This window comes from Dipodomys merriami, unplaced genomic scaffold (assembly GCF_024711535.1).
Source record: "Dipodomys merriami isolate MVZ:Mamm:240054 unplaced genomic scaffold, mDipMer1.0.p SCAF_81, whole genome shotgun sequence".
NCBI classification, from domain to species: Eukaryota; Metazoa; Chordata; class Mammalia; order Rodentia; family Heteromyidae; genus Dipodomys; species Dipodomys merriami.
This window is the reverse complement of record NW_027206413.1, coordinates 1,623,690-1,647,057: the sequence shown is the minus strand read 5'-3', so window position 1 is coordinate 1,647,057 and position 23,368 is coordinate 1,623,690. Positions and strand designations below refer to the sequence as shown.

General features: G+C 35.5%; 1 protein-coding gene across 4 annotated transcripts in view; it reads right to left on the bottom strand.

Moving 5' to 3' along the window:
• The window catches only part of LOC138819703 (kinesin-associated protein 3), a 118,838-nt gene that overhangs the window by 37,793 nt on the left and 57,677 nt on the right, over nt 1–23,368 (bottom strand). For all 4 annotated transcript variants that reach the window (XM_070011212.1, XM_070011214.1, XM_070011213.1 and 1 more), the window contains exons 12-17: nt 21,258–21,366; nt 18,396–18,508; nt 17,841–18,006; nt 17,131–17,256; nt 13,429–13,527; nt 11,164–11,249 (exon numbers count right to left, since the gene is read on the bottom strand). In XM_070011212.1, the coding sequence (XP_069867313.1) occupies nt 11,164–11,249; nt 13,429–13,527; nt 17,131–17,256; nt 17,841–18,006; nt 18,396–18,508; nt 21,258–21,366 (699 nt within the window). The remainder of the gene's footprint in view (nt 1–11,163; nt 11,250–13,428; nt 13,528–17,130; nt 17,257–17,840; nt 18,007–18,395; nt 18,509–21,257; nt 21,367–23,368) is intronic.

Genomic DNA, 23,368 nt, shown 5'->3' with positions numbered 1-23,368 from the left:
GCTTTTGACCACTCCATGCTCAACTTCTTTAAGACCACACTTCTTATCTCATACAGCAGTTATATTTCTATGTCTAGATCATTTCACGTAATGATACCTCAATGATACCTTGTTTCATGCATGCTGGTGTACATGGCAGGATTTTATGCTTGCTTAATACTGCATACTATATATGTACTACATTTTCTATACCCACTCATTAGCTGGTGGAGAAGTAGGTTAGTTCCATTTTAAACTATTGTGAACAGTGCTTCGATACACATAGACTTATATCTTGTTGGGAGATTACATAATTTTTTTTTTTGTCAGCTTGAACTCAAGACCTGGGTGCTGTCCCTGAGCTTTTGTTTAAGGCTAGCAATCTATCACCTTGATCTACAGCACCACTTCTGCTTTTCTGAAAGTTAATTGGAGATAAGAGTCTCATGGTCTTTCTTGCTCAGACTGGCTTTGAACTGTAATCCTCAGATCTCACCATCTTGAACAGCTAGGATTACAGGTATGAGCCACTGGCACCAAGCGATTTTTTTTTTTTTTTTTAATTTAGGCTACTTCTAACTAGTACATTAACTTAACATTGAAGAGTAAAGATGGTAGTGTAGATGGTAGTGTTGAAGAGTAAAAATGGAAGTGTGCTTCACAACAGTAGGGTCAAGCTCATCATGATGAATAAAAGGTGGGCAAAAATGCATTTGGTCAATTTTCAGCTTAAGCTAATGTAAAAGGTTACCACCACAGAACTGATTTCTGCCATAGAAAAATGAGTCTAGTGTTGTGTGTGTGTCCATTCACATGCATGCACTCCTGCTGCTCCTGGGGACTGAGCTCAGGGCCTGAGAGTTACCTCTAAGCTTTTTTTGTCCAAGGCTAGCACTCTACCAGTTGAGCCAGAGCTCCACTTCCAGCTTTTTGGTAGTTAATGGGAACGAAGAGTCTCATAGACTTTCCTATCTGGGTTGGCTTTGAACCGCGATCCTCAGATCTGTCTGAGTAGCTAGAATCATAGGTGTGAGCCACGGGTGCTGGCAGTCTAAACATTTTAAATGAACGTAGAGTGCCTTCAGATCTGCATGTTACATTGGAAACAGATCTCTCGCCAGCATCAGCTAACATCTAGAGCGTTGCTCATCCCCCCCTCCCCTTTTTTGTGAGGAGGGGAGCACTGGAATGTGAACTCAGGGTCTTACACATCAGGTAGGCATTCTACAGGAGCTTCTCTACCAGCCACTTTTGCATTAGTTACTTGTTGAGAGAGTGTCTTGTTTGTGCCGAGGCTGACCTGGACTGATGTCACCTATGTGTCCTAGAGAAGCACATTCCCTGGAATGGCAGATGAGTACCAAGCATCTAACCCTTGGGGGAGATGGAGATGGAGGCTTACTGAAATGGGTTTGTTTGTTTTTGCCCAGGCTGGTTGTTAAACCATGATCCCCCTGGTTTTTACCTCCAAAGACACCCATATTGCTCACTTTTTAAAACATACAAAGATTCCCTGGATTTTTTTTTTTTTTAAGCCTGGTTCTGCTATTCTGCTAATGGCAATTTTGCCATCAGATTATTGAGCTTTCCTTCCTTTTTTTTTTTTTTTTTTTTGCCAGCCCTGGGGCTTGAACTCAGGGATTGGGCACTGTCCGTGAGCTTCTTTTTGCTCAAGGCTAACACTCTACTACTTAAGCCACAGCACCACTTCCAGCTATTTCTGTGTGTGTGGTCCTGAGGAATAGAACCCAGGGCTTCATGCGTGCTAGGCCAGGAGTCTGGCACTAAGCCACATTTCAGCCAGCTTTCCTTTTTAATAGTTGCCAACAGTTCTATCAGTTGTCAATCTATATTCTACTATAATTACTCAAATGGTATGCAGTTAAGAGCCATCATAGACATTAATCATATTTTTCTTTAAACACTATTATTTAACTGGTAGAATATCAGTATTTAAATCTCTGTAGATTTGAATCCCCAGATACAATGCAAACCTGTATTTAAGACTGACTGTTCATATTACTAAACTTTTATGAATAAATGTAATGTCTATAAAAAAAGACTGTTCATATTACTGATGTAATTAGTGATTAAATGTGATAGCAATTTATACAATCATCCAACCAATCATCAGACACAAATTTTTCTTATATAAGATATGCAGAAATCACTTAGAAAACTTATATTGAGAACACTTACTAAATATTAGCCATTTCCATTAATTCATTCAAGTGACAGCTCTCTGGAAAAGATATAATTATGCCTATTTTACAAATGAGAAAATGAGGCCCCAACCACTTGGCCCATGTCATACAGCTGGGCTATTATACCAGTGCAAATCTTGATTCAGCAGTGTGCAAGAAGCACTTAAACAGAAGAAAACACACCTTGGCCAAAGCCACTAGAAAACAGATTCCACACTGAATGACACTATGGCCTACGTGGCCTTGAAAGCCAACTTTCATCCCCAAGATTTTGTGAATGGGTTGGACTGTTGACAAAGTAGTAGTAGGAAGGGTAGAAGTAACTTCTGGTTTCATATATTGTATAACAAATTATATTCCCAAGACTTATTTCTCTGGTCACACCTGGGAAAAGAGAGTTGAAAAATATTGCAGAGATGTTCATACAGATCTCACTGGCTACAGATTCTGGTAGTTTGTTTTTCCAAAATTATCAGTGATACTTAATTATGTGGTTACATACACTGTAATCAATTTATAAGTAATTTAGCATAAATGTTAAATATAACCCTGAACTATTTTAAAATTTCACAAATAGTATACTTTTTGGTTCCATGTGTATGTGCTCAGCTAAATTTGCAAAAAGCAAAGAGAGACTGCCATATTAGGGGTGGCCAGATAATTTATAAAGGCCTGATTACATATCCTTACTGTAGGAAAAAAGAATGAACTTACCACAGCCACTGAGTAAAAAAATGTAGTGCGTAAAGCAAAAGTAAAAATAGTATTTTGGAAGAAATTGTCCACAGTAACTGGATATTTTGTCTAAAATATGAGTTAGTTACAGGTCATCCTAACTGTAAGAATATGGCTTACAGTATTAGAAATTCTATTAAACCCACATGAAATGCTGAAAGTAATTTTTTTCTTTTAAGCATAGTAGCTTGTTTCCTTTGGCAAGAGACATAAAAATAACTTTTTATTAGGATAGAAACATTTAAATCTGGCTGAACTATCTTAATGAAGATGTTTTCAAGGGAATTGTTTCATTAAAATTTATAATTTAAGTATATGGGTTGCTAGTGGAAAAACAAGACTTAAGTTCCAAAGGCATATGAAATATACCTTTTCTAATCTAGTAAGATGAAAATGCTTCTAATAATTCATGTGAAATAGTACAGATGTAGGTTAAAAAATAAAAACCACACATCTATAATATGTATTTACCCTAATAATTTTTTTTTTTTTTGGTCAGTCATGAAGCTTGAACTCTGGGCCTGCGTGCTGACCCTGCGCTCTTCAGCTCAAGGCAAGTACTCTACCACTTAAGCCACAGTGCTACTTCTGATTTTCTGGTGGTTAATTGGTGATAAGAGTCTCATGGACTTTCCTGCCCAGGATGGCTTTGAACTGCGATCCTCAGATGGACTCAGCCTTCTGAGTAGCTAGGATTACAGGCGTGAGCCACCAGTGCCTGGCTCCTAATAATTTTCTTTATGAAGAAAAAAATTCCTGTCTACTATACAGTTATCATATTAGACATCTATAGACCAGTGTATTTATAGATATTGATATATATCATATATATCACATATAAATCATATATATAAGCTCCCACATATCTCACATATATGTGATGCTATAATATATATGTATACATAATGTTTTTCTCTCTCACACACATACATATCACCTCTCCTTTAGGAACTTCATATATTTACTTAAGGCACTTGCTACAAACTACTGAATTAGGAGTCAAGAGATCTGGTTTCTACTTCCAGTTCTGCTACAAACTTAAGTAGTAACTTACTATACAAGTATTTTACTCTCTTGGCTTCAGATTCGTTATTTGCAAAATGAAAGAAATCTAGAACTTGTTCAAGATCTAATAGTCTATAAGTAAAAACCTATGATTAATACTATTGCTTTATAAAGATGTTAAAAACAACGATCCCAATTAAACTGAATAATATTGTAGCGTAGGAGTTTCTCAAGTGATTAAACTGAGTAATATTGTAGCGTAGGAGTTTCTCAAGTGATTAAACTGAGTAATATTGTAGCGTAGGAGTTTCTCAAGTGATATTTTGTACTGATAATGCACTATGTGATTCTTTTGTTCTTTTGTGTGTTCTTCCCCCACGGTACAACCCGTTTTCACTGTACTTGATTCAGGTGTTCTGCATTTTGTATATACATTTTTATAATTTGGGGAGGGGAAGGGATATAGCAAACTGCTGAAATAGGGATACAGGCTGACCCACTGTCACAATGAGATGTACAAGACACTATGTTGAAAACGAACTTTACAATTTGGGGGGGGGTGGTGGGAGGAGTTGGGGAGGGAAGGGATGGTAGGGGAAAAACAATGGAGGTAACCATGCTTGATAGGAAATGTACTGTACTCATGTAACTGTAACCCCTCTGTACAGTGTTTTTACAATTTTTTATATGCGTGTGTGTGTGTGTGTATATATATATATATATATATATATATATATATATATATAGAGAGAGAGAGAGAGAGAGAGAGAGAGAGAGAGAGAGAGAGAGACAAAGTGAGTATCTTGTATCAAAAATTTTTTGTTTTTTAGCCCAGGTGCAATGTCTCTTGCCTTTAATCCCAGCTCCTTGGGAGGTGAAGATAGGGAAGAGTGGTTTGAGGGCAGCACAAGCAAAAAGTTTACGAGATTACAGTTTCAACAAGAAAAGCTGGAAAGAAAGGCCAACAGAGAAGGATTGACGGCCAGCTGGCTTGGGAATAAATGTGAGACCTTTTTAAAAACTAAAGTGAAAGGGTCCTGATAGTATGGCTCAAATGGTAGAGCATCTGCTTAGTAATACAAGGCCCTAAGTGAAACTGCCCCATACTGCCAAACATATTTTAAGGAAATAAATTCACCATGTATTAAATAAGATTAATTCAACACCTTTTCAAAATCTTTAATCCCCTCTTAAATATGCATTCCCCACTTCAGATCAGGAAGCGTCTATGAGAATTTAGGTATTCCCAGTTCAATCACAGCTTGAGATGTCATCAAAATCTCTATTACACCTTTATCCTGTCTGGAGATACTTTAGGGATACAGTCATTTTTTTCCTTCACTTTTGAAATCCTTTTCCCCCCATCAGGCTGTCTTTAAGTCCTGTATTTAAAGGAAAACATGCTTTGGCTCTTATTTTCTTTTTTTCTCAGCTCCTGACATTATGATCTTAAGTACTTAGTTTCTATACATTCTAAAATGTCACGAGAGACTTATGGTTTGATTTTACATGGAATGTGCCATCCTTTTTGAAGTCCTACATCATTTTGTTTACTACTTAACCACTGCAACATTATGAAGCCTTAACCAGCCTATTATCAGCGTCTGTTCACTATCAGGAAAACTCTTTTGTCGCTGGCTTCCGTCACACCTTGTATCTGATTAACACACTATAGGATAACACAGAGCTACATAGGTCTGTTTTGTGTTTCGAAGTAACTGATGGGAAACAGATTTTCCTTTCTCCTTTAATGTGGCAGCCCCCTAATTGAGACTGTAATATGGTTTATTTAATACAATTTTTGTACTAAATTAAAGCAGGTCTACAGTAATTTAGTTGCTCATTGAGATTTAAGGCAACAGCTGCTAGAAAATGCTTCTTATACCTTAGAAAATATTTTCCCAATGGTATGTGTATATATACACATTATTGTATAATTAAACACATATAATAAAGTTGTTGACTTTAATGCATATATAGACTTATTCCAAGTATCGACCTTTGGTCTTTACTGGGTATTTTGTAAAGCCGGCGTTCAGGTACAATTACCTCCTCACTCAGCTTGTGCTTATAGCAGGGAAAGCTAACCTGTGAAATATCATGTCACAAGTCAGACAACAGAGTAAAAAATGTAAATAAATAAAAGATATGCAAGTTAAAATTCATGATTTTTCTCTATTATGCTTGGGTCTTTTAAGTTCAGTTGTAGCCAATTAAACAATAAAGTAAGATGAATAATGAACAGGCAATTAATATACATACACATCCATGTATACGTACATTTTTGCGTATACTTAAAAGTCTAACAAGCTGGAAAAATACCCTGTTTTTGCCTCTGTTTATGGAATATAAAAATGAACTACAAAAGAGGATCAACCAAACTTTTCTCATTAAATTCAATTTAATTTTATAGAATTAAGTGAACCCCAGAAAAAAAGAAAAAACTCAGAAAACAAAAAAAAATCCAAACTTACACTGTGAAATTTTGAATTACAAAGGCTGAAAAAAATCCAACCAACCACCACCACCACCAACAAAAACAACCCAAGAATCAGCTATACCCTGGAAAGAGGACTGAAGAAGTTACTGTCAACAGCTCACCTGAAAAATCCCTGTTCTGTGACCATTCCTAACTTCATGTCAATTAAAAGTGACTATCATCTACCAATTTTATTCATTTTTTATCCATTCCCTGCAATTACAAAGGCATCTTTTGAGTTCTCTGCCTAACTCAATAAAGCCTTTACTATATTTTCTTTTCATTGTATCATGAGATACCTTTTAAGATGTTCTCCCTTACTGGAAAGACTACTAATAAATCCATGTTTCTGTCTGGTGCAGGCTTTTCCAGATATCTTTGTGGGGATTCTAACATTAATAAATAAAGAGGCTATTTAAACCTGTGCTGATTTATCTCATTTTAATGTGCCAGTCTTACTAAATATAATTGTCTGGCTTTAAATGGAGATATTAGTTTATTTTTCCAAGTTTAAAATACTAGATGTTGAGTTATTAAAATATATAATCCATTCATGATCATAATTAAGAGTTATTGAAAAGAAAGAGATAGTATTTCAAAATCTCAGTAATACAACCTATGTTAGTACAAAATCTACAGCCAAGTCTGTTGCTGGCTAGAAAGACATGAAACATCATTTTTTTTTTTTTTTTTACCAGAAAAACTAGTTAAATCTCTTTTCTCATAAACACTGTCATAAGGACAGCACATCTGCTGAGAGGTTCAAATAGGACACTGTTTCTGAAAGAGTAGCTCATACGTTTAGGTAACAGTCCTGGAGTTCTCCAAGTTTAGACTAAACTTTGATATTCAAGAAACTTCAGGTTGCTGAGCTTTGTATTCTTAATATCTATCTTAGTGTTGGAGATATAGTATATATTGAGTAATCACGTTTTAGGTATTTGACATTTTAGGTAAATGTGGGAGCTTTTGAGGTTCTTAAACACAACACAAATTTGAGAATATGTTGAAAAGTCTATCAATTTTAGAAGCTCCTTAGATCAGATGTGTAGGTTCTGCTCTTCCTTTGAAGATTCCCAATGCTTGGAAGATAAAGGCAGGGTCAACTGCCTTGTAATCTTGGTAGGTTAAGTTGCTGGGCTTCTTTCTCTTGGCCTTCCTGCTTTCCTCTGTAACTGCCATTCCCTTCCTCTCAAAACTGTAAGTAACCTAGACAAACACTAACAACTTACTGATGAGTCTAGAAAGACTTCATCATGTAATACAAGTAATGTAATCCTCCTCAGCACACAAAGTACTACCACCACCCATGTTTCAAGTTATCAATTCAACCCTTGGGACCAATTATTTAATCAAATCATCAGTACTGCAATATATGCATAATTTTAGAGATAATCCTTTACTTGCACAAATAAGGCTTGCACAAATAAGTGACAGAAATGTTTGTAACCTTAAATACAAAGGTCTTTGAACTACAAATAGGTCCACTCCAGATTTTGAGCTTTTAAAAATAGCTCCAATCCCCGTACTTCAGATTTCTTCTTCTTATACAATATAGTCAAAGTTGAGAATATTGACAAGCCACAATCTAGCAGAGAGAAGAATCCAGAGACATCATCCACTCCTACCCTAAACAGGGTCACTAGTGCTTACTACACACAAGTTTTTGTGGTCTCCTTTGATAAGTATTTTTGAGTGTTTCAGCACCTTTGTTATATTTAATTAAATTCTGCTAATTTCCTCTTGCTTTATTCTTGAAAAAGAGTCAAGATAACTATGAGGATGAGTTGTGATAAAGCAGGCTCAGACACTCTGGTGTAACTATGGGTAGCTATTTCTCCAGTGGAACTAGGAGATGTTTGTATGTAATACAGTAAGATGGCTTATTTCTCAAACTTCTCAGCAAGCTAACAATGCAGCTTTTGGTCTGAGACTAATTTATAAACTTAGACCAAAACCCAGGCTAAACAGAAATTTAGAATATGGATAATTACCAAGTAAGGCATTTTAACAATAGCAAAGGTAGCTTCCTATTTACTAGGTAAATGACATGATCAATTCCTTTCAGTTTTGTCTGAATTAGTTTAGTGCCCTGACATGAAGTTTACCAATGCCAAATTTAGCCATTTTCTGGAACAATTTCAAATGTAAACTATAAACAGTATATGTATGGTCAAAATATATCCTCCAAATAATGTTCCACCGTTTAACTTCAAATAGTAAACAGATTATCTTCCCATGCCACTTCAAAAAAATCAAGAAGAAAATAAAACAACAACAATAATCAACAAAAATAACAGTTAGTTGTCCCAAGGAAGGAAAATGTTGGCCCAGGTAGTTAGTCTACATACAAAGTCCTCACCTATGTTTCAGGGTTAGTCTAGCTTAAACAGAAATAAACTGAATGACCATCATGTGGTAAATACATCCCCATATATATTTTCTTTAATCCTTGTAATAGGTCTCTAAACTTTAGAAGTCTTATTATATATAAATGTAGTCTTCAAAAAGTTAAATGAGTTGCCTGAAATTATTTAGCAGGTAAAGGAGAAAAGTAGTTAGCTGTATCCTGATATGATTAGCTTGCCAATTCAAGAAGGATAAAGATTCAATTTATGGCCAGAACTGAAACCCAACTAGGAAGAGCAGAAAAATGTTTTAGGATCAATAATTTCATATTAAAGATGAGCCAGTGTCTTGAACCTTGTAGTAACAGACTAGCACAAGGGCTATTCTTTCAGTAGAATGTGAGATGTTTCCACAGTGTGGTGCCCTTCTATTAGCTCTACTAGATTTCTAAGAAATTCAGCCATGAATATGAGCCAGGTGAACAGCATAGCCAGACTTCCAAATTACCCACATGTGGATACTTTTAATAAGTCTCGTTTTCTTGTAGTAAGTTTTTCGGAATAAAGTTTTCCACAGTGTGAAATGATCCATTATTCCATGGCATTATATCAAACACTTACTCCAGTATTGGAGATTTATAGAGAGATTAGGTGAACTAAATTGCTCAATTTACTTGCTCCAATTTTTTTAAAATACTAACTCAAAAGTGATCACACAGAATCTTAGGGATCTACGCAATCAGAGCTAGTTGTTATATTACCAATTTAATTTTGCTGATTCTTCTTTGAAGTCCTCACATTAACAAGGCTCCTTATGATAATAAACATAATTTTCTTTGTAGCTCTACATTTATAATGCTGACTAGGAATTCTAAGTACTTTCAAGTAGAGTATGATCTATAAAGCAAGACAAAGACTGAAAAGCTCATTGGATTCAGAAACATGAGCTTACTTTAGTGAGCACCATTTTAGTGCAACAATGAAAGAAGACAGGATTAGCATGGGTTGCAAGGAGGACAGAGGAAGGAAAGAAATCAGACAAAATAGGATTTTAAAAAAACTTCAGTTTTTGGAATCAGAGAGCTAGAACAGTACTTTTTTAGAAAAGAAAAGAGGATGTATTGTGGAGTGGTCTCCAGTTTGAGATAAGGAACAAGCCCACAATTTATATGAAATGGGAATCAAAATAGTTTCAGTCATAATATACTTACATTTTATGCCATATATTTTTATGGTTGAACTGAGCCAAGCTTCTGGAGCTAGCTGACATTCTAACCTAAAGATACCTCGAATGTAAACCTGCAGCTATCTTCCGTTTATATGTCCTCACAGAGAGGTGAAAAGTATGCTGAATGGATGCATAACAGACTAACAAGTCTTTTGTCATTGTTTAAAGGAAGATAATCACATGTGTGGATCTTTAACATGATTGTTATTCTTATATTATGTACTTTATATGTAATGACATGGTGATCTATTAGAAGACAGTACATGGCAATGAAATTATTCTTTTGGAGTATTAAACATTCTGTACTCACAAGCCATGCTACCCTTTCTCTCACAAAATACAATATCGTGGTAGAGCAAAGATCTATTCTGGCTTAGAAATCAAATCTCTTGGTCATTTAGTTCTAACTCTGTATGAAGTATATTGTCAAATCTAAAAGGTAGATGGCAGGCATCAAATAGACACATTTCTGAAATACGGTACGAGAACCTGACAAGACAGCTCCTGCTAGGAACTGTTCACCTTCGTAATGAAGCCACTAACAGAAATGCCAACTATGAAGTTGTTTCTTGATCATATTTGTGTAAAAAGCTAAGTTAAACTTTTTCCCCTTAGGTCTGGGACCAGAACCTGCTGCCACCTGCTCACTGCCTAGTGCTCTACAACCGAGCCAAGCCTCCAATCTCTAAGTTAAACTTTTAGAAGTACTGAAGAGGTTGTAACTAAGGAACTAAAAACTGTTGAGCTAAAATTCAGCTTAAAGAAGGAAGCAAGTTGTATATGCTAAAGGTAAAAAGAAAACAAGTCTACCTATATACCAAAAATTCTGAAATAGTGGGAAAAAACTTAACAAAATTTGATTCATCTTAAAAATTTAGTTGCCTGATTTTAGCATTGATTTATAATTTTTTCACAAATTGTCATCAAACTTCCTGCTATAGAACAATTTCTCTGAAAACCAAGTGTTTCCAAGATGACAGGTAGCTTGTCCAACTTGGAATATGTACAAGCCTCTTTAGAGTGCCCATCATTAAAAGTCAAAAGTCACAGAACTTATCTTTAAAGAGTAAATTCAGTATCACAGAATTTCTAAAGCCTTAACCAAAATACAAAGTTGATACTGAAGGAAGAGTTCAGAACATTTACCAAATGTTCTATTATACTTAGTGTAAAAAGAATACTTACCGCTATTATATCTAATGTATTGTCACAGACCTTCCTGATTTCATTATTTTTATCATGCATCAGGTCTATGAGATATGCTGGAGCTTCTGAATAAAAATGGTTAAAGATAAAAACTGAACTGTGATTATGACACTTCAATTAGAAAATCCCACAAGTCTCTAAATTTAAATGCTAAGCGGAAATTTTACTTCATATTTTAATGTAAAATCATTGGTACAAGATGACCGAAAACACTATTTAATTTCTGTAAAAAAAAAAAAAAAAAAAAAAGGTAAGCAGAGTAGAGACATCAAAAGAAAAAAATGTAGGTAAGAAGAAAAAAACAACAACAAATATCGGAAGTGTAAGGCCATTGTTTTGAGGACAGGAAAATGATGAAAATCAACAAAGAGGTAGCTGTTGATCTGTGTAGCTAAGGTTACAACTTTCTTCTTTTTACTTTTGTTTTCATGCCAGTACTGGGGCTTGAACTCTGGGCCTCACATTATTGCTGGGCATTTTCACTCAAGGCTGGTACTCTATCATTTGATTTACACCTCCACTTCATGGACTTTTCTGCTCAGGTTGGTTTCAAATCTTGATTCTCAGATTTCAGCCTCCTCACTAAGATTATAGATGTAAGCCACTGATACCCCATGTCCCCCTATCCTAGAATCAGTTTATCTATTATGGTATAAAAGTTCAAGTAAACTTACTTCACATAAAAATGAACAACAGAAAAGAATCACATCCAAACTGAACTAAATGATTATTATAAGAACAAAAAACAAAGGGAGATATGATAAAAATATTTTCACTAGAGAAAGCATTTTTTAAAGACAGAGATTTAAAAATAATAAATACATATATGAACAAACAACACGAAGCAGAATTAGAAAATTCAGAGAAATAATTCAGAAAAGAACCTAAAATAAAGATGAAAACATCTTTTCAAATCAACACTAAATGTAAAATAACACAAAATAAATGCAAAAGAAGCCACGAGAAATAGAAAGCAAAAAAAGAAAACTACAAAATTAAACAAATAAAAAGATCAGAAAGGTATAGACATAAAGAGCTAATATAATAGAAACATAAAAGAAGAAAATGTAATTGAACAAAATACTAAAAATTACAATTCAAGACTATTTTTCAGATATGGATTAAAATATGACAAAACTCCATATATGCAAAGTATATTTAGAAAAATAACTTAAGAACAACTCAAAATGTAGTGAAACAGCTTAATTGTGAAGAAAACAAATATCCTGGTAAAGGCTTTTTTAGGGAAAGGAAACTAACCTGTCATCAGACTTTAGGGAGAGTAATACTAAACAGACTAACTCTAGACTTCTCACTGGTAGCAAAATGCAGGCCAGGCCAGCGGAAAACTGCCTAGTGTCAGCTATATTCTGCTAGGCTAGTACTGAAGAGGGCAAATTTGTTATTCCCAGAGATCTACCTTGTCATTTGTAAGTAATATTTCTAAGTATAAAATATTTCACTTTGGAAGACAATCAACTCAGAGGAATAGAGGACTACAAGAAAAAGTAACGAAGACATTGAATGGCAACAGAACGCAGAATGTTCTTTAGATTGCACTATGCTAGGCACAGTGGAAGATATCTCCATTGCAGTTAAGAGAAAATTCCTGAGGTGTTTTGCAGTTATTAAATACTTGACATATGGATGATAGCCAAAGTCATTTGAACAGATGCGCTTTCCCATACAGAGTAAATAAGATTAGAAGAGGACTAAGTAGTCCTAGGAACCTCTGAAATTTAAGTTAACAGAGAAGGAAGTTCTGAAAATGTTTAAGCTTCTAGGAATCAAAATTAGACAAGTTGATAAATTGTTCTCATTAAATTTTATCCACATATAGATTGAATATTCTTTATCCAAAATGTTCGCAAACAGAAGTTCCTACTTTCAGATTATTCATTTCAGTTCTGGAGTATTTAGTTTTACATAATGAGTGTTTTGGGGAAGAGACCAAAGTCTAAACATAAACCCATTTCTATATATCTTATATGCACAGATTGAAGGTAATTTCTGTGCACTTGTGTTTTGACTGTAACTGTTTACATGAGGCAGATTTCTACCAAACATTTCAGATTTTGGAGCATTTTAGATTTCTGATTTTCAGACTAGGGATAGTCAACCTGTGCTAACTTAGAATAAACAATTCCAATGGAAAATACCCTGTGAGCTAAACTTATTTCCAAGACCCAAGATGTATGTTTCCTTAATGTGCAAAATGTAATTATATAAAAGTTGAAAGGATACGTGTTTCCTTGATTATAACATCTCTTGTGGCTTGGTGGAAAACCATCTGGTAGAAGACGTAAATTATCTGGCATACAAATTCATCATCTTCTTGTTGAGCTGAAAGAGGAAAAAGAAACTTCACATGAAAGAATACTATACTCATGGTATATAAGCAAACAGAAAAACATTTTAGGTAAAAACAAAATGAGTAAAACTAAAAGTGAGGAGCAAGTAAAAGGCAATTAATTTAAATTATTTGTAATACCTGGGTAATATATATCATCTGTACCTAATCAATAAACAAATTTCATAATGACATGTTGTCAGAAATTATATTAGAAAGGTTCTTGGTAGTTACATAGACAGGTGCTTATTTTGAAATAGGAACACAAACATCAAGATTTTGAAAAAAAAAAGCTTTGTTATCTCTGAGGTTAAACTACACTACTTGAGATAATTCATATCAAGAGATCACATAGCTTGAGGAATTTGGGGACAAATCTGGTTTAGGAGCTTAAACTGGGGCTTGAACTCTGAACTCTAAGATCTTGCTTGGCTTTTTTACTCATGTCTGACTCTGCTATTTGAGGCATGTCTCTAGTTCCAACGTTTAGCTGGTTAATTGCAAATAAGAGTCTCTTGGATTTGTCTGCCTGAACTGGATTACATCCTCCTGAGTTGCTAGGCTTACAGAAGTGAGCTACCCCAACTGAGCTGAGGAAAACAATTCTTAAAATAGATGACACTTTCTAAATTTTAGGTTTTTGTTAGAAATGACACAATCAGGCTGGGATTTAGCTCAGTGGTAAATGACACAATCAGGCTGGGATATAGCTCAGTGGTAGAACACTTTATGCACAAGGCCCCTGGCTTTGATTTACTAGTTCCACGAAAAACAAAGGACAGAAGAAGAGAAGGTTTGAAGGAAGGAGGGAAAGAAAGAGAAAGAACTGGCCCATCATAAAAAGAGATATTTTGTCTTGTTGAATAATACTTAAAAAACTGAACTTTACATACTGGCATAAAGTATTTTAGTTTCTATCTACTTATAGTGATAAAGTTATATAATCAGATCAGCTAATTAATAAATGGTTAATATTACACAAATAATTTAACATAATTTCAGAAATATAAATACTAGCTACAAAATTTGATTTGCTAAGCTTATCATCAACTCTTGGTCATACAGTTCCATGATATGTTAGAAACACATTTCCTGACTGACACAGTATCTAACTAGTTGTAGAGTATATTGTGGGGTCCTTAAAGTTCAATCTGTCCTAAATGAGCTCTTTCACTAACTTCCTAAAACTAACTAGGCTGAAATTTTCACTATTAATTATTCTCTTGATACAATGCTCTCTACTTAATCACAAAGTTTTCTTTCTTAACCTTGAAAAACCAATATATACTTCCTTAAAAGAATATCACATAGTCTATGATATAATAACCTCACACCAGAGAACATCAAAACACTGTAAAACACTAAGCTGGCTTTGTTAACTTTGCTTAATCTACAGCTAAATTCTCTCAAGTCACTGTAGGAAGCAATTGCAGAGCATAGAATGCTTCAACTTTCACCAGCTCTCCATGAAATCTTTATTCTCATTTATTCTACCATCTTGCCTTCACCCCCCTCAATTCTCTAGTATCTCAGTATCTTAATTACTTCTGATATAAAAACACTCTGTGAGAAGGGTATATTCAAAGTAAACACATATGGATCATTTTAAAAGGAATACTTAAAAAATACGGCAGGGGCTGGCAAGGTGGCTCAGTGGTAGAGTGCCTGCCTCGTGCATGAGGCCCTGGGTTCGATTCCTCAGCACCACATAAGCAGAAAAAGCCAGAAGTGGGCGCTGTGGCTCCAGTGATAAAGCACTAGCCTTGAGCTGAAGAGCTGAGGGACAGGGCCCAGGCTCAGAGTTCAGGCCCCACAACCGACAAACAAAACAAAACAAGAACTACAACAACAACAAAAAAACAGGCATTATGTCTATTAATATATTGTGTTAAAAGTTTACAATGCAAATTTTAAAAAATCAAGACAGAAAGGTATAAAGTACTTTAAAAAGCATTTCATTCCCCTGTCCATATCTAACTGATCAATAAACACAAACAGGTGCTCAATTTCATTAATCATTAGGGAAAGGCAAATTAAAACTACAATGAGATCACACTAAGAAGACTACAATTAAAGGAACAACAATACTCAGAGTTGTAGTGATACAGAACAATTGTAACCCTCCTACTTTGATTTCTTGGCTGAAAATTCACCCAGCTACTTTGGTAAACAGATTGGCAGCACTTATTAAAGCCAATCACATACACACTCTTTGGCCTAGGAATTCTACTCTGATGTATGTATCTAATAGAAATGACTACATATGTTTACCAAATAAAAAGTTTAATATGCTCTTAAGGAATATTATTAAAAATAGTCTTCCCCTAAAACAAACTCCACAAAACTTAGCCCTACTACCCACGGACAGTACAAAGGAAATGATATATTTTTATAATACAGTACTATACACAGCAATAAAAAATGAACAAACTTCTGTAAATAACATAGATGAGTCCCACAAATATAATGTAGGACAAAATAAACCAGATTTTACTTATGTCAAGTTAAAACTCAAGCAAAACTAATTTATCTATGATAAGATAATGACCACTTTGGTGGAGGTTGTAATGATTGGGAAAGGAAATAGGTACTTCTGTGAGACTGACAATTTTTACTTCCCTATATGGGTAAAACAATATATTGTATTCCTTAGATGCCTCACATTCACATTTTAAATTTTAATATTACTAGCTGCTGTTAAAGTATAAGATGCTACAGAACTTGGCACTGATATTTCATTTGTGTAAATTCTGTGTGGATTTTGGAGAACAATGTGCCCTGGCTTTGTGTGAGCAATACAAACTCAAGGGTATGACTCTAGGCCTATGATGTCTACTGTAGCTACATGCTAGGACAGCTAATTACATGAAAATTAAATTAAAATTGTGGTTCTAGCTGGGCACCAGTGGCACACACCTGTAATCCTAGCTACTCAGGAGGCTGAGATCTGAGGATCAAGGTTCAAAGCCAGCCCCGGGAAGGAAAGGCCATGAGACTCTTATCTCCAATAAACCACCAGAAAAACAGAAGTGGCCCTGTGGCTCAAGTGGTAGAGGGCTAACTTTGAGCTGAAGAGCTGAGGGACAGCGCCCAAACCCAGAGTTCAAGCCCCACAACCGACCTCCCCCTCCAATAGCATAGAACAATTTCATCAACACAGAAAACCAACATGCAAAGTTGGACAGAAAGCAGAAATGATGCAGTACTATTTGTAGGTAATTGTCTATACAATTATTTCTGAATTACTTTATGCCAATATTCTTAACTTTGCAACCTAAATCTCTCTCAAATTTCTCTATCCAATCTTAGTTTATTCCTTGCTTCATTGGGTTTCTTTGAGATAGAGTCTTGCTATTTAATCAAATTCACTACAGCCTGGTCTGAAAATTATAATCTCCCTGTCTTGCCTCCAAGAAGCTGGAATTACAGGTATGTACCTTCGCATGTGTTTCAATTCATTTTCCTAAATTAACTATATAATTTAAGTTTCTATGATTAATATAACAAAGTAATGTAATACTCTTTCATGTTGCAGACTTTGAGATTTAAATTTTAAAATAACATATTTAGACATTAACATGAAAAACTTTAATTACCATTGAGCAATTCAATCAGTGCAGGGATTATCCCAGATTTAGCTAGCAGTGCAGCACAAGAATCATCCATAGACACAGTTCCAATCATTATCACCACTTCTAAAACGAGGTCATCTTCTGCAGTACCTACGAAAGGCAATTGTAGAAAATTTTCATTAATATGTCCTGATTGACACCTACTTGTATCATCAAAACTTCAATGCATAAGGACAATGAAGCAGTAAAAAATAAGTTCCTGTGAATCTTTGACATAGTTATAAATTTTTCATTTTGCCAAATTTTCCATCTTTGCTGATGACAACTTTGAAAATACTAGTGAATGATAACGTAGGCAGAAAATAAAGTATTTTGAATATTTCAAAGAGCTGTGTGTGTGTGTGTGTGTGTGTGTGAAAGAGAGAGAGAGAGAGAGAGATAGAGAGAGAGAGAGAGAGAGAAAGAGAATCTATCTACTTGAGAAGGAGGTGGTATTTGGTAACTTATAAAGAGACAACTAAAAAAGTTTTAAGAAAAAGGGAAGGGAAACTAATACCAAGAAAATATTTTGTTAAGGAAATGAGACTATATAGGTAAGACAGGACAGTAGAACCTTTTTGAGAATGGAATTATGGTAAGAATATACTTTGCTTAAACAACAGTAACCACAGTGTTACTTTAACAGCTTTATCTAAAAAAAATAATTATGCAAAAGTGAAATACTCAGCACAGACCTGGCTTTAGTTTATCCTTAAGGTATGGAACTAACTTGTACTCCTTCAGAACCAGTTCCCAGTCTAAATCTGGAATGGTAAGATTTGCCAGAGTTCCCAAACACTCAATCACAAATTCCTCCTCTTCATCGCTGGAGATCTGAGCTGCAAGGTCCCCAACATAATCCTGAGGACAGCAGAATTTCAACAGTTAAAATATTATCTCTGAGAAGAGCAAATGTGGTAAGTTTACCATGGGAAAAAACATAAGTATCAGAAGAAATTCTTAATGTTTAATACTCTGGACTTAGCGTCCTCAGAGAGCCTCCTGGTGATGCCCACAGAATGGAGGTTTTGAGAATAGACAACAAACCCAAACTACCACCTTCCAGTGCAGACTGGGATTTCCAAGAGCTAAACTTACAAGGAGGTTTAAAACAGAAGAGCCAATTTAGTCATGAATATTTGATTAGAGCTCAGTAATAATTCTTTCTAAATGTATGAAGGTACAATTATCAATGTACAATTTACAACCATCAGATCCACTTTACTAGAAAACAAAGAAACTATATTTACAATAAACAGCTTTTTGGTCGGTCCGTCATGCTGGGAAATGTTCCTAATCATTTTCATCAGTAACGGGTCCTTGAATTTTAGGGCCCTTTTCATGAGCATCTTCAATCCATTTCCTGAAACAAAAAGCAGAAAATTCCCTAAGAAAATTAACTTTTTCTTTCTTTCTTTTTTTTTTTTTTATTGGTCAGTCGTGGGGCCTGAACTCTGGGCCTGAGTGCTGTCCCTCAGCTCTTCAGTTCAAGGCTAGCGCTCTACCACTTGAGCCACAGCTCCACTTCCGGCTTTTTTTTTTTTTTTTTTTGCCTATGTGGTGCTGAGGAATCAAACACAGGGCCTCATGAATGCAAGGCAAAGCGCTCTACCACTGAGCCACCTTCCCAGCCCTGAAAATTAACTTGTTTAATGATTTTTTTGTTTTGTTACAAAAATTTACATCTAGTAAAATATTCAAACCTTAAGTGTCAAATTAGATTTAGATAAATGAGCACACTTGTGCAACCATACTGTACAATAACACATAGGATCTATCTCCTGCTCGCTCCAGAAAGCTCCTTCTGTGCCTCTCCTAGTAAATCTTGTTCTCCAGATACAATCCTTTCTTTTTTCCTCCTCCTCTTCTGCCTTTTCTATTTATTCTACTTAAAATACAGTTTTATTATCTACAAGTTCATAAAAATAGGCCTGTACGGTTTATGATCTTTTGAGTTTGGAATATACACCACAAATTTAAAAAAATACTTATAATCCAGGAAAAATTATACTTCTAGAAACTTATCCTAAGAATAGAAAACAAAAATTCAGAGAAAGGTAAATATAGTGATTCATGCTCGTATTCCCAACAGTGGCCAAAGGCCCTCTATTCAAGACCAGTCTGGAGGCAAAATTCAGAGAAAGAATAATTAGTACAACATTATTTGTAATACAAACAAAGTGCCAAAAAACTACATATAAAAATACTGGAGCCGAGCGCTGATGGCTCACCTCTGTAATCCTAGCTACTCAGGAGGCTGAGATCTGAGGATCATGGTTCAGAGCCAGCCTGGGCAGAAAAGTCTGTGAGACTCTTTTTTTTATTTTTTATTTTATTTATTATTTATTTTATTTATTCAGTCGTGGGGCCTGAACTCTGGACCTGGGCGCTGTCCCTCAGCTCTTCAGCTCAAGGCTAGCGCTCTACCACTTGAGCCACAGCGCCACTTCCAGTTTTTTTCTTTTTGCTTATGTGGTGCTGAGGAATCAAACCCAGGGCCTCGAGCATGCAAGGCAAGCGCTCTACCACTGAGCCACCTTCCCAGCCCTGTGATACTCTTATCTCCAATAAACCACTAGAAAACCATAAGTGGCTCTGTGGTTCAAGCAGTAGAGTGCTTGCCCTGAGCTGAAGAGCACAGGGACAAAGCTCAAGCCCAGAGTTCAAGCCCCATGACTGACCAAAAAAACAAAAACAAAACAAACAAAAAAATGGAATAAATTATGGCAAAATTGTTTTATAAAAGTATTTAATCATGTAAAATGATATTCAAGATACTAAACGTAAAAGATAATCATGAGAATTACCTTTTTATTTTAAAATAAAAATATAATGAATCATTAAACCAATTTGACTTATATTTATCTCTAGGTGTATCAAAGATTTCATTATTTTTCCCATTTTTAAGTTTGTACTTTTATGAACATTTACTACATCTTCTGCCTTTCTTTCTTTCTTTCCTTCTTGTTTGTTTGTTTTGTTCTTCGTTGGAGACTGAAACCAGGGCCTGTGCATGCGAGGCAGAGCTCTAATGCCTGAGCCAGGCCTACTCCCTTTGTACACTGAATTGCCTACTTGTGCCCATGCTGTGGGCAGCCACCACGGCATCTGGCCATGTGCTTCTGTGCTTCTGTGTAGCTGAGAAAACAAGTGTGTGGGTAAACAATGGGGTAGCCAGCCAATAACAGAGATGGTGTCTGGCATGCTTTATTTTTTTAATAACCAGGCTGGCCATGAACTGCAGTCCCTTGCTCTCCGCCTCCAAAGCAGCCAGCATTACAGGCTTGAGCTAACGCACCCAGCTTATACTGCTTTTCCAAGCACATAAAATACAAATCCAAAACCTTTTTACTGAAATACAGAAACAATGACTGTTCATTGTGAGTGGTAAATAAAATTTTCTTTTCATATAGAAAAAGTTAAAAAAACTTACCTTTCAGCTAAGCACTGGTGGCTATTCAAAAGACCGAGATCAGAGGACCTTGGTTTGAAGCTAGTCTCAACAAAAAGTCCCTGAGAATCTACTTCAATTAACCAGCAAAACTGTTGCACTAGGGCTGAGAATGTGGCTGAGTGGGAGTGCGCTTGCCTAGCATGCACGAAGCCCTGGGTTTGATTCCTCATTAACACATACGCAGAAAAAGCCAGAAGTGGTGCTGTGGCTCACGTGTAGAGAGCTAGACTGAGCATAGAGAGGCTCAAGGACAGTGCCCAGGCCCCGAGTTCAAGCTCCAGGATCAGCAAAACAAAAAACAAAAAACAAAAAACGTTGCACTAGAGGTATGGCTTAAGTGGTAGAGCGCCAGTTGTTAGAGAGCAAGCCCTGAGTTCACACAGGCCCTGAGTTCAGGCCTCAGAACAGTAATAAATATATTTTATATCATATATATATATGTATATATATATAAAATTTCAAATCAGCACTGACATTGGTTTGTAAAATGTTCCTGAAAGTATCTCTACTCATGTCAGAAAATTATAGCTATAATGAAGAAACTATTTAAAGATAGAACTTACATTTATTCTGTAACTGTTAGCTCCTTATTATCTGCTTTCCATTCTGTGCCAATTATATGACAAGGAGGTTATTTATGAAGGTCAAAGGCACTCACCTTCACAGATAAGCTGTACATTTCTCTTGTTAGCAGCAAGATTAATGCAAAAGGAAATCAGTTCCAAGTCAATTCGTTCATCTGAACATTCAAAGAGCATCTTCATTAACTAGCAAAAAACACAGGACATACTTAACTCAAAACAGAAACTCAACTTTTTGAAGCAGAATCTGATAATGTGTGATCTTATATCATATACTGGAATATAATGTAATGTAATCTACATTTCAACACAAAACTAGCATGACTGATTCACAGGTGATGAATGAGATGCTCAGTAATGTAAGTTACCAAGTACAACGGAGGACAGAGAACTATTAGGTAAGCCTCTGCGGTTAAGAAATGAAAAATACTGCTTGGAAGTTGAGCATTTCAAGCATAGAAAACACTTATACAAAGGTCACATTACAGGAAAAAATGTAACTTTTCTAAAGGACTAAGTGAAATCTCAAAGATTGATTAGAACTTTAATTAGGAGATAGAAATAAAATATGACTTCATAGCTGAATAGACATTGGGGTTCAGGTAGGAGAAGGAGTCAAAGATGACTCTCAAGATCTTTTTTTGTTGTTCATGGGCCAGAACTCTGGGCCTGAACTCTGGGCCTGGGCACTGTCCCTGAGCTCTTCAGCTCAAGGCCACAGCGTCACTTCCAGTTTTTTTTGCTTCAGTGGTATTGAGGAAATCAAACCCAGGGCCTCATGCATGCCAACCGAGCACTCTACCACGGAGCTGCCTTCCCAGCCCCCTCTCAATTGTACCTAGCAATGACTTGGATGATGGTACATATCCCCCAATAATATAAAACCAGTCTAGGACCAAATCTTAAATGATAATCCAGTTTTGATTTTATGTGTGTTGAGTTAAAGCTGCATAAGACAGTCTAGAAAGTACAGGTATTCAGCAGGAAGTTGCAATCGTACATCTGGATTTATGTCTTGACTGAAAGGACATTAGGAATTGTCTTATATGGCTGATAACTGAAGTTGTAGGCAAGACAGTATAGATTAAAATCAGTGATAAAGGGAAAAGGATCAGAGAAGAGGCAGACAAAATGCTAGGAAAAAGTTGGTTACCTATGCCAACTGACAATAATCTAGACTTTTCATTAGTAATATTTGCGAAAAAAAAAAAAAAAGAACTTGTGATGGTTTGGAGAAGAGAGTTTTCTATTTTAGGCAAATCAGCAAACTAAGTGTATATTATGTAAGGATATATTTCTCCAAGTCCAATTTGCTACTAGATATGGAAGCTACTCCTAAGATTTATAAAATATGGAAATTAAAAATTTCCATATTTAATCTTGGGGCAATACTTTGTTTTTAGAATAAACTATGGCTTCATGAATCAGACACAGTGCTATTTTAGACCTCATTCTGTTAAATCTTGTTTTGACTGCTCATTGTGTTAATCCCATCCACTCTTTTCTTGCCGGGGTGGGGGCTGGGGGAGAGGCATACCATGGCTTGAAGTCAGGGCCATGTGCTGCTAGGCTAGCTATCTGACGTGAGCCACCCCCAACCTCTTTCAGGTAACTTCTGAGTTTCAAAAAGGATATATGACCAACATGCAAAAATAGTCATTGCTATGTGCTAGAACAAACAAACCAGAGTCAAAAACATCACTCCATTGTTAGGTATCATTCTTACAAAAGCACTGATCTATATGCTGGAAGTAGCAGCAGAATGATTTGGCATATAGCATGCCTTTCCTAACACTGCAGCTCCTAACCACCATGTTATACGGGAGTAATAACACTTAATAATGCTTTAGACTAAAAAGATTCTCTAGTAAATATAAAATTCAGTGGATATATATATATATATATATATATATATATCAAATGTTGCTATCATACATGTAATATATATATATATATGACAAATAAATGTATAGGCATGTGTATAAAATTGCCAGTATAAAACCTGATAATGAGTAAATGAGTAAAATGTGATAATTCTTTAATATGTTTTCATACTAGAATGCAAAATTTACTATAGATGTCATCTGAATTTTTACTAATATTGAGAAACATTTTAATAATGAAAATTCATTAAATTGAAGTGATGTTTTAAATACACAAAATAGGTGCAGAAGCTCATGTCTGTAAT